Here is a 12,676-nt window from a genome sequence, read left to right on the forward strand (position 1 = left end):
AGCGGATTAATCATCTGGCAATTCTGGCAAATGCCAGATGGGTTGGATAATTTTTCTACTTGGGTCGAATTTGACACAAAAAAATATTTTTTTAATGAATATAAATCAAATCAAAACGGTGTCTGCCCTGCCCATTTGCCTTTGCCCTCACTGGGGCCTGCTGCTGTGATGAGCAAGCCACTCTCCTCTACCGCCACAGCCTCGAGAGAAAAATTTGTATAAAATTTCTAAATGCAATTGTAGGAAAAACACAGCTTTGGAAGCTTCGTCCTCTTGTCCCTGCCAAAGAGAGGGGGTTCTCAGCTTTCTGTAGGTATAATGTTCAACTCTCAATATTCAGCTCAATAGCAACTATTTTACAACTGAGATATTTTATTTAACTTTGAGATACGGAGGGGCACATGTGCACCTGCCATAGGCATATAGGTCTCATGGCTAGCAGACTACACGTGCAACGTTTTTTAAGTACATTACATTTACTGTTGGATGAATACATGACTACTATGTTTAGAGTCAGAGATCTAGTTAATGTGTTTTGAGTTTCCACTTCCTCTGGGTGTTGAACCCCAAATTAATTGGCGGTTTGCACGGTGATGAGGGCTAGTGTTGATGAAATGCCGGGGCCGAATTCTTGTCCCAGTCCTCCGCTGATTATGAGAATGGTCAGATTTAGAAAAACGGGAAAGGATCTGAGGCATTTATGTTGCTTACTGCTCATAACAACTCAAGGTCCTGAAATATTTTTTTTATCAATTACACCCCCACTAGGACACACTGTTGTGGCGCACTAACCCTCAGATAAAATATGTATTGGAATAAGATCAAATGGAGAAAATAACAGCAATGGACAGGAAAGCATGTAAAAGTATCCTATTGATGGCAAAAAAAATCTATGCATTCTGTGTAATTGCGCTAGGCTCTCACTGAAGACAAGTCTGTATAGCGCCTGGTATAGCAGAACGGTGAGAGGGGGAAGGTAGCCCAGACAAGTTGGAAAGAAAAAAAGTTTCACTTTTTGGGTAACCCTTTTCAGTAGCACATGGAAGAAGGAGGGGTCTGAGCAGGGTGGAAGAATAGAACTTCAGGACAGACAGAATGGGTGGGAAACGGGTCTCCGATTTCAGCTTGACAGGGGGTAAGGGGCCGGCCTGATATTTGGGAATATACAAAGATTCATTGAAGGCAACGGACACATAAAACTGCAGTGCCTGATCTGACGCGGGTCGGTACTACGTTTCTGGAGGGGTCTGGATTCCCCATTGGTTTTTTTATTTTTGGAAGGTGGTTGAATGTATGGTTCGGCTCTGTAACTGGGAACACACACACACAAAAAGGAGAGAAGTCCACTCCTTTCGTCCTTTCTTTTTCTTCTCCCCCAAAAGGCCCTGCATGTCTAACATTTAGACATGTTTAGCTTTGTGGATTCGAGGACTGTACTGCTACTTGTAGCAACCCAAGTCATTCTATTAGCCGTTGTCAAATGTCAGGACGAAGACCGTAAGTGGCAGTTTTTTTTCTCCCCAAAAATATTTATTAGAAAAAAAGTTTATGAAAATATTTGAAATGCTAAATTAACTGAAACAGAAGATCAAATTATACTTTTGAGAACTTTTATACTGGAGGGGGGGGGGGGGAGTTTTGTATATCACTGGCAATAAGTCACATATATTTGGGATACACTGTAAATATGATATGTATTTTATATTTAATTGTTGGACATCGTTTTTCTGCTTGAGCGATTGTATTCACCGTTACACAAAGGATATTGCCGATTATTCCCATTCCACAAAGCCAGGGAAAGGTGCGTGGATGGATAAGGGAAAGGTGTCTTGTGAGCCTAATTGCTTATATTCAAATTGCACTTTCGATTGCAAAGCTGTGAATGTCACAAGTTATAACGAATTTACAACTATCGTAGATCAATGGAGTTCCAATGATGTGCGTAAAAGTGATGGACTTGATCTTGAGTTGCTGACTGTTTTCATATTGTTGATCCAAGTGCAGTAAGGTCATTTGATTTAGCCAATGAAGGATGTGCTGTTGAAGATTCTCGGAATTTCTACTATATGCCATACAGATCGAAGTACTCTGGTAGGGTAGAGGATTCCGCAGCTCTCCGCGAGCTATCCCAGCTACCCGGCTATCCTCCACCCGCACTCCTCTCACAAGTTGCGCTGCCGCTGGGCTGAACACCTGCGGGTACTTTTGCAAACATTCCGAGAGCGCTTTGACAGCGCTCAACTTCGTTCATTTTGAGACAGACTGTGGGGACCAAAACAAACGACGAGACCAAGCAAAGGTGGTCAGCCTCAAAGGCCTTTGTGTGAAAAGAGTTAACATTCCATTCCTGTCAGAGGCAACTCCAGGCGTGTTGGAGTCGGAACGGTGGAACGGTGGAACGGTGGAACATAACGAAAATCTATTTATGTGCCGAAACCTGGGAATTATTATATGAATATCTTAATAACCCGCCTTACCATATCATAACCCGCCACACATGACCCTAATATTCTGATATCCTGATTATATGCCACTTAAATCCCTCCCTATACCCATTGGCCAAAATTTAAGAAGCGATATTGAAACTTGGCGTGACAATCAATTCAATCGATTAAATTGAACAAAATGAATAGATTATTTTAAATATTGTATCCTATTTACGGGGGAAAGTTTAGGAGACTAGGATAGGTAGCCGTTATAGAGACACTGGTGGACGGAAGCCAGGAATAAAGTTCAATCCATATGATTTGAGTGCTTCCATCTGGTTCCTAGATTTACCCAGCCCCAGGCACCGACAGTCAGAGGAGAGGGAGACATAAATATAATCTGGTATGAGGACTACTGGAACAAAAATATTATAAAAGAGACAGGGGGGGTTATTATTGTAAATCTACTAAGGCACATTATTTTATGCATAAGAGCTCAGTGGAGACATTGTAAGGCTCCACAATAAATAGTAGAGTAGCAAAGACAATGAGAGAGGCTAGGGTGGGGGGTTTTAAAATACAGAAACATTGCAGAGAAAAAAGGAAAATGTGCTGGCCTCCCAAATAAAACACATGAAATTGCAGACAGTCTCAGGTTACCCTTTCGGAGTGGGCTGGGGCCCCTGGAATATAATGAAGTCGTTCTTCTCCTGAGAGAGAGAAATATTTCTGACTGGGATGTGCTAAGAAGTCCTAAAGTGGCCAAAGTGGCTAGAGGCCGCAAGACTAGCAGGCTCAAAGGGGAGCAGTAGCTCCAAGTACCTGGCGGGCATCAAGTCACTGCAAGATGGAGGAGGTCGGTCCACTACCTTTACCTCCCTGGCTATGCCATGGAAGGATAGGCCTATGTGGAGAGGGCCGAGCTGAGTGAGAAGGTATTCAATCTGTGTGTCCAAAAATGGCACCCTATTCCCTATTTAGTGAACTGCTTTTGACCAGGGCACATACACTCTTAGAGGAAAAAACGTGCTATTTAGCTGTCCCCATAGGAGAACCCTTTGAAGAACCCTTTGGTTGCAGGTAGAACCCTTTTTGGGTTCCATGTAGAACCCTCTGTAGAAAGAGGGTTCTACATGGAACACAAAAGGCTTCTACCTTTTCTCCAACAATGGTTCTCCTATGGGCACAGTCGAAGAACCCTTTAGGAACCCTTTTTCTAAGAGTGTAGGGAATAGGGAGCCTTAAATAGGGAATAGGGAGCCTTAAATAGAGAATAGGGAGCCTTAAATAGGGAATAGGGAGCCTTAAATAGGGAATAGGGAGCCTTAAATAGGGAATAGGGAGCCTTAAATAGGGAATAAGGAGCCTTAAATAGGGAATAGGGAGCCTTAAATAGGGAATAGGGAGCCTTAAATAGAGAATAGGGAGCCTTAAATAGAGAAAAGGGAGCCTTAAATAGGGAATAGGGAGCCTTAAATAGAGAAAAGGGAGCCATTTGAGACATATTCTATATCGCCATGCCATGGAAGACTTGTGGCTAGAGGTTGAAGCTGAGGGGAAAAAAAGGTATTCGATACTCCGCCAGCAAGTTCCAACAAATTCAGCTGGGAACCATAGTTAACTCCAACATCCGTCTCTCCCACACACCTGCCTTCACTTTAATATGTTCCATCCTCCATTTTGTTTCTAGAGGAAAGAGTAGTCCGTAGCCAACTCAGGAAGACTGCAGCACAGATTAGGCCTATCCTTGTGTTTGCAATAAAGAACCAAAATCCCACTTTCTGACCACCACTTGTCCTATTCATCAGATAAGATAGAATAGAACAGAAACAGAATCCAACAGAAAATGTTTTTCTACAGAAATAGCTAACGTTGCTTAGTCAGTGCTTCAATAGGTCTTACATTGGTGCCCAAGTGACTAAGGAGATATGTTAATTGACCCCATCTGACTGAGTAGATATGTTAATTCACCCCACCTGACTGAGGAGATATGTTAATTTAACCCAAGTGACTGAGGAGATATGTTAATTTAACCCAAGTGACTGAGGAGATATGTTAATTTAACCCAAGTGACTAAGGAGATACGTTAATTCACCCCACCTGACTGAGGAGATACGTTAATTCACCCCACCTGACTGAGGAGATACGTTAATTCACCCCACCTGACTGAGGAGATACGTTAATTCACCCCACCTGACTGAGGAGATATGTTAATTTAACCCAAGTGACTAAGGAGATATGTTAATTCACCCCACCTGACTGAGAAGATATGTTAATTTAACCCAAGTGACTGAGGAGATATGTTAATTCACCCCACCAAGTATAGTCCCTAAGGTTTCTGTATAAAAGCTGTCCATTTTCCATTCTATGACGTTTCATGGCTTCCAGATGGGGTTTAAAATGACCCTATGTTTGTACAAGGCAGTAGCTCTGTCCCTTTAAGAAAGGACCTCATTCATGACCTACAGAGGTTTGTTGGTTACCTAGACGTGACCAGGCCCCAGGACTCTAAATGTAGCTACTGTACTTACTCTGACTTCCTTCCACGTTGTTCCTCTCCTTCCACGGTCCACTTGACGCCTAATGGAATGGCCTGATTGACCTCGAGCTGCCAACGTTAACTTCCGGCGCTTTTCAGCTGCGAGGTTCGATGGTTCCAGTCATGGCGTTGAGTTAGTGGTGTAGTTTGATAGAATGATAACTTCTGGTTTGAGACATTGATCCCTTGGATTGCCAGATTATATATTTTTTTTTTGTTAAATGCTCAAACACCTTGTTTGAACACTGCGTGTAGCCTAGTCTATGTGAAAATGGTGTCACTCGTTGCTTCAGGTGAGAAAGTCATTCCGTGCCTATGGCAAAAGACAACAAACACAGCTTTTAGACAAGGGAATGAGACATGTGCAGTAGGCCTGTGTTTGGGCATCTGAGTCTATGTAGGCTACCGTTTGTTATATTTGCCTTAAATGGCTCCTCGATGTTGAAGGGAGAAGTTCAGGCCTGCGACATGGTCCACTGATCCAAAATGATGGAGACATGTCTCAGGATGCTCTGGAAGAGAGAGAAAATCCAAACAGCCTGTTTTGTGAGATGCTGCTGACGCCTAGTGGTTGATTATGAACCTGCAGGTGATTGGTGCTGGTCTCACAGTGTATCTGTGTGCCTCTAAATCAGCTGATGTGTTGACAGGTCATACAGTTTACCTGGAACATGGTGGTTCTATAAACAAACAAAGGTTTCAATAGTTTTGGATATTTGGGTTGTCTGTGTTGTGGTTCTGCCTCAGTCTGGTATTTCAATTTTTTTTTTTTTTTTTTGACTTTTGTTGTTTACAGCTAAATGTATTGTAGCCATTTTGTCTAATGAGTAGCCACTAACTGACGTTTTATCCCTAGGTAATTGATTGATTAATTGATTAATGATGCATTATTGTCTCTCTTCCCTCCCACCACACACACCTGCTCTGGCCTCTTGTGTTGTGGTGTGCTGCACACCTGTCTGGTCACACACTCACAACCACACACACACACAACCACACACACACACACACAACCACACACACACACACAACCACACACACACACACACACACACACACACACACACACACACACACACACACACACACACACACACACACACACACACACACACACCCACACCCACACCCACACCCACAAACACACACACACACACACACAACCACACCCACACCCACACACACACACTCACTCACAGAGGACATAGGCAGCTGTATGCAGGACGGACAGAGCTATAGTGACAAGGACGTATGGAAACCAGAGCCGTGTCGTATTTGTGTGTGCGACACGGGAACTGTCCTGTGTGATGAAATAATCTGCGAGGAGATTAAAGACTGCCCCAAACCCGAGATCCCATTCGGAGAGTGTTGCCCCATCTGTGTGCGGGACGGGGAAGCTCCCCCAAGTGGTCGTAATTTATTTATTTATTTATCACACATAAATAAATTACTGTCTGTCTGTGGAATTCATAATGTTACTTTTGGGAGAAAAGCAGCATAAGGAATAAGCCATATCAACAGAAGATGGCTATTGCCTTAGGCCTATACCATTACCGATACCTGTGGCTTTGGCCCTATATATTACTGGCCCTATATAATGCTGGCCCTATATAATTCTGGCCCTATAGAATTCTGGCTCTATATAATGTTGGCCCTATATAATGCTGGCCCTATAGAATTCTGGCCCTATATAATTCTGGCCCTATATAATGCTGGCCCTATATTATGTTGGCCCTATATAATGCTGGCCCTATATAATGTTGGCCCTATATAATGCTGGCCCTATATAATGTTGGCCCTATATAATGTTGGCCCTATATAATGCTGTCCCTATATAATGCTGGCCCTATATAATGCTGGCCCTATATAATGCTGGCCCTATATAATGTTGGTGTATGCTGTTCTTTTCCCAAAAAACAAATAATGAAGAACAAATAACAACAAACAACAGAATGACACTTCTGTTTAATGTTTTTCAAAGAAATGCTGCTTCAACGTTATTTTTCCATAGTTGGTTCAGCTCACCTTGGGCCCATCTTGCTTGAATATTGCTCCAGTCAGTCAGCCAGACATCCAGCCAGCCAGCCAGCCAGTCAGCCAGCCAGCCAGCCAGCCATCCAGCCAGTCAGTCAGCCAGCCAGCCAGCCAGTCAGCCAGCCAGCCAGCCAGCCAGCCAGTCAGCCATCCATCCAGTCAGCCATCCATCCAGCCAGCCATCCAGCCAGCCAGCCAGCCAGCCAGCCAGCCAGCACCAGTTTGATGATCACATGTGGGAGTCATTACCTCACTTTAACAGACATGGCCGAGCATACTGACTACCGCTGCAGACTCTCTCTCTCTCTCTCTCTCTCTTTTGCTCTGCAGAATACAGCACATGTGATTTGAAAGAGAATAGAGGAGAGACAGCAAAGGAGAAAATAGAGAGAGAGAATAGAGAAAAAGAGAGAGAGAGAGAATAGAGAGAGGGAGAGAGAGAGAGAATAGAGAGAGAATGGAGAGAGAATAGAGAGAGAGAATAGAGAGAGAATAGAGAGAGATAATAGAGAGAGAATAGAGAGAGAGAATAGAGAGAGAGAGAATAGAGAGAGGGAGAGAGAGAGAATAGAGAGAGAGAGAATATAGAGAGGGACAGAGAGAGAATAGAGAGAGGGAGAGAGAGAGAATAGAGAGAGGGAGAGAGAGAGAGAATAGAGAGAGAGAATAGAGAGAGAGAATAGAGAGGGAGAGAGAGAGAATAGAGAGAGAGAATAGAGAGGGAGAGAATAGAGAGAATAGAGAGAGGGAGAGAGAGAATAGAGAGGGAGAGAGAGAGAGAATAGAGAGGGAGATAATAGAGAGAATAGAGAGAGAGAATAGAGAGAGGGAGAGAGAGAATAGAGAGAGAGAATAGAGAGAGAGAATAGAGAGGGAGAGAGAGAGAATAGAGAGAGAATAGAGAGGGAGAGAATAGAGAGAATAGAGAGAGAGAGAGAGGTTCTATGGAAGGTGGAGAGGTATTAGAGCAGTGATACAGTATTACAGTGTGTTAAAACAATAGCATTAATTCTGCTGTGTCCCGAGACTCGGTCAGGGTTTACATCCTGGGTTAATATCCTAACAATGAGGGGCCTGTTGTGAGATAGAACTCCTATGTGGCCAAAGCCATATGGGATTTGTCAACTCAGCTCTTTTGATCTGAACTGAGCAATCAAAAGTTTGTCATCGAATACGTTCGAAGAGTATCTTTGAAAGCAGAAGTGTCGTTTGTATTTTCTACACATGTTTTATACAGGACATGACCTATACTGCTTTGATTCCGTTTTACTTGATACAATATGATATTCAGTGCTTTAAGTCATTACACTAATTAACAAACTAGACGGCAAATAAGTTATCTATTACCTTTCCGACAGTACTATATTTGAGTACTGTATTTGAATACTTTACTTTGAGTACTGTATTTGAGTATTGTATTTGAATACTTTACTTTGAGTACCGTATTTGACTACTGTATTTGAGTACTGTATTTGAGTACTGTATTTGAGTACTTTACTTTGAGTACTGTATTTGACTACTGTATTTGAGTACTGTATTTGAGTACTCTACTTTGAGTGCTGTATTTGAGTACTGTATTTGAGTACTGTATTTGACTACTGTATTTGAGTACTGTATTTGAGTACTGTATTTGAATACTTTACTTTGAGTACTGTATTTGAGTACTGTATTTGAGTACTTTACTTTGAGTACTGTATTTGAGTACTGTATTTGAGTACTGTATTTGAGTACTGTATTTGAGTACTGTATTTGAGTACTCTACTTTGAGTACTGTATTTGAGTACTGTATTTGAGTACTCTACTTTGAGTACTGTATTTGAGTACTGTATTTGAGTACTGTATTTGAGTACTGTATTTGAGTACTGTATTTGAGTACTTTACTTTGAGTACTGTATTTGACTACTGTATTTGACTACTCTACTTTGAGTACTGTATCTCCTGCTCTGTATGACCCCTCTCCCCTGCATTACTTCTGTCCCCTCCTGAGATGGTGCTACAACCAACACTTTGTCCAAATCCGCATGGGTTCTTTGGTTTTTGGGGGGTATCTACACTATGATTTGGGGTGGTGGTCTGCAAATGCTTTTTCATTCTGGTGCTTTAGGCTGTGTCTCAAATGACACCCTCTTCTCTATATAGTGCACTACTTTTGACCAGAGCCATAAGGGCCCAGTAGTGCACTATATAGGGAATAGGGTGCCATTTTGGGATGCATTCTTAGAATACAGTAATTGAGGTTATTAGGTCTGTCTGGCTAGCAGTGAGGGAGGACAGACCCAGTAGGTTATTTCACCACCATTATTTTAACATCCATCCATTTCTCTCTCTCTCTCTCTCTCTCTCTCTCTCTCTCTCTCTCTCTCTCTCTCTCTCTCTCTCTCTCTCTCTCTCTCTCTCTCTCTCTCTCTCTCTCCTTTTATCGCTCTCTTCCTTCGTACCAACAGGGTCCCCCGGAGCTAAGGTGAGACAATGTTGGGTTGGGTATGTATGTGTCTTTGTGTGCCTGTGTTTCTGTCTGTGTTTGTGTGTGTCTGTGTGTTTGTGTGTTTGTGTATCTGTGTGTTTGTGTGTCTGTGTGTCTGTTTTTGTCTGTCTGTGTTTGTCTGTCTGTCTGTCTGTGTGTCTGTGTGTCTGTGAGGGCTTCAATTAGCTGTGAACCTGGACTAATACCAAAGCTAAACTCTGTGTTTTGACAGATTGAGGTGATTCTTTTATGTGAGCAGCAGTCAGACAGTTAATAACAATGTCTTCTCCAGCCTCATACAGCACATACCACATCTATGTCTCTAATGAGAAGGTCTTAGCCTGGAATCTACACTGAAGTTTGCTCTGTTTCACTATGGTTGCCAGAGTTACGTCACAGCGCAGTGATAAGTGATATTGTTAAAAGGATCTTCAGTTTGGAGTGAAGCAAGTAGGTCTAGTTAAAAGGATCTTCAGTTTGGAGTGAAGCAAGTAGGTCTAGGAGTCATTTTGTAATGTTACGTCTCACTTTGTTGTTGGTGTCGTTTCTCTGTTTGTCTTCCGGAGGATCGACTTGCCTGCCGTTCATATCACTGTGTCTTTATAGACGGGGTAGACAGTTATAGAAATCAAATCAGGGTGAATGCAGGTCCTCTCTCTATTCTATTCTCTATTCCTAAAGAATCACTCATGTTGTTGCTTCCTGTCTTTCTTTCCCAACAGGGTCAGAAAGGGGAACCAGGAGATATCACAGATGTGAGTAAACGCTAACGGTCCACATTACACCTCTATCTGGATAACGGTCTTCATATCTTTGCCACCTCTGGCTGGTCTACAGTAGTGTTTTTGTCCCTTGTTGCATTTCCAGGCAGAGGGGCTTGCCTCACCTATAACATGGTCGAGGAAACACTAGGCCTACATTTGATTATCACTACTTTGAATCAAACACTGAGCATTTTTGTGTGTGTTTTTTGTAGAGGCACAATGAGCAACAGAACATGGTGACACGGTGACGGGTATTGCTGTGTTAAGTATCGTTTGTAAAGGCACTAACGTTGAACTTAAGGCCACTTAATAAGGCACTATGACAGTGTAGTATTAACTACTGGTGGTTGCATCGTTCTCCCTGCCGTAAAGTGGATTGTCCTGGTAATGAATACGGGAACAGAGGTCGTGGAAGGCTGTTAAGGTCGTTCATTACCATGACAACAATACACTTGATTTGTTCAGCACCTTTCACGCAGCTCAAAATGCTTTAACAAATTAGCACATAAAAGGGTGACAAGATGATAACATTAGCTAGACCTGGATAGGGTTAGCCCAGTTTGCTAGTTGTGGGTATACCAAGCCCACTTTTCAATCCATTGGGCCAGGTTAGGTTTGGCCTATATTTGAGTCATTTTTCCTGGTCAGGTCTGGTTAGGATTACTACACATTTAACCCATATTTCAGTTTATTTTGCCTGGCTTTATTTCAGTTTATTAGAGCTGGCTTGGGTTAGGGTTAGCCCACTCAGAAGGCAGACAGCCAAACAAAACAAAACCTTCATTCCTCCATTCCCTCTCAGCAGTAGTATCAGATCCCTACTGTATAAAGCTGCAGACAGAGAAAGAGAGAGAGAGAGAGAGAGAGAGAGAGAGAGAGAGAGAGAGAGAGAGAGAGAGAGAGAGAGAGAGAGAGAGAGAGAGAGAGAGAGAGAGAGAGAGAGAGAGAGAGACATAGAGAGCGGAGGGAGAGAGAGAGGGCGGGGGGGAGAGAGAGAGAGAGTGAGAGAGAGAGAGACATAGAGAGCGGAGGGAGAGAGACAGAGAGAGAACTTTTGTATATTATCTACCTCACTTGCTTTGGCAATGTTAACACATGTTTCCCATGCCAATAAAGCCCCTTGAATTGAATTGAATTGAATTGAGAGAGAGAGAGAGGAGGGAGAGAGAGAGAGAGAGAGAGAGACATAGAGAGCGGAGGGAGAGAGAGAGGGCGGGGGGAGAGAGAGAGAGTGAGAGAGAGAGAGAGAGAGACATAGAGAGTGGAGGGAGAGAGAAAGAGAGAGAGAGAGGAGGGAGAGAGAGAGAGAGAGAGAGAGAGAGAGAGTGAGGAGGGAGCTGAGTTGATCCCCACTGTCTGCTACGCACATGTAAATACTTTATTCTACTCTACCCTCCTCTCTCTCTCTTTATCTATCTCTCTCCCTTTCTTTCTCTACTTCTCTCTCTCTCTTTATCTATCTCTCTCCCTTTCTTTCTCTACTTCTCTCTCTCTCTTTATCTATATCTCTCCCTTTCTTTCTCTACTTCTCTCTCTCTTTATCTATCTCTCTCTCTTTCTTTCTTTACTTCTCTCTCTCTCTTTATCTATCTCTCTCCCTTTCTTTCTCTACTTCTCTCTCTCTTTATCTATCTCTCTCCCTTTCTTTCTCTATTTCTCTCTCTCTCTTTATCTATCTCTCTCCCTTTCTTTCTCTATTTCTCTCTTTCATTCTCTTCCAGGAAATAACAGGACATTGTTTGTGGTCGTTTATTATGCCTGCCCTTGAAATGTATGTGATTAGCAACGGTATACTATTAGGGGAAATAAACTTTTTGACAGCTATCCTTAAACTCGTTAACAATATTAAAAATATTGTTTTCAGCACATCGAGCGGATAGAAAGTTCAGATTTATATTTCACGTGTCCAATTCAAAAGAATATGAGAAAATTAACATCATTTTTTTGGGGGGGGGGGGGGGACTTCCTGTGTCTGGTTTTAAAGTCATTATAAGTGCTAGGTGGACCTTCTAACATCAATCACACACACTGTATATAGACTTTCTTTTTTCTATTGTGTTATTGACTGTACACTTGTTTATCCCATGTGTAACTCTGTGTTGTTGTTTGTGTCGCACTGCTTTGCTTTATCTTGGCCAGGTCGCAGTTGTAAATGAGATATAAAAAAAAAACTGGATTGAACGTAGACAAAACCTCACGACTGACTACAATGTGACTAGTTCTTCTTCTGTTTCCTCTTTCTCAGGTCGTAGGACCAAGAGGACCTGGAGGCCCTTTGGTATGGAAACCATTTGAACATGTCCCCACGGTTTTTTATCATCTTTAATAGCGTCCTGTATTATGTGTGTGCTGGCGTTCAAAATGGCATTATATTCCGCTATATACTGCACTACTTTTGAGGTTCTGGTCAAAAGTAGTGCACTATATGGGGAATATGGTGGTATTTTGG

At 42.5% G+C, this 12,676-nt stretch overlaps 1 protein-coding gene across 2 annotated transcripts in view; it reads left to right on the plus strand.

The window, feature by feature from the left end:
• Positions 1-1,181: 1,181 nt before the first annotated feature.
• Positions 1,182-12,676, plus strand: part of LOC139553492 (collagen alpha-1(II) chain-like) — a 77,329-nt gene continuing 65,834 nt past the window's right edge. Inside the window, exons 1-5 of one of the 2 annotated variants that reach the window (XM_071365882.1) lie at positions 1,182-1,497; positions 6,165-6,374; positions 9,444-9,460; positions 10,186-10,218; positions 12,473-12,505. In XM_071365882.1, coding sequence (XP_071221983.1) covers positions 1,407-1,497; positions 6,165-6,374; positions 9,444-9,460; positions 10,186-10,218; positions 12,473-12,505 — 384 coding nt within the window. In that variant the 5' untranslated portion in view covers positions 1,182-1,406. The remainder of the gene's footprint in view (positions 1,498-6,164; positions 6,375-9,443; positions 9,461-10,185; positions 10,219-12,472; positions 12,506-12,676) is intronic. The other variant, XM_071365891.1, reaches the window with a different exon arrangement.

This window comes from Salvelinus alpinus, chromosome 2 (assembly GCF_045679555.1).
Source record: "Salvelinus alpinus chromosome 2, SLU_Salpinus.1, whole genome shotgun sequence".
Lineage (NCBI taxonomy): Eukaryota > Metazoa > Chordata > Actinopteri > Salmoniformes > Salmonidae > Salvelinus > Salvelinus alpinus.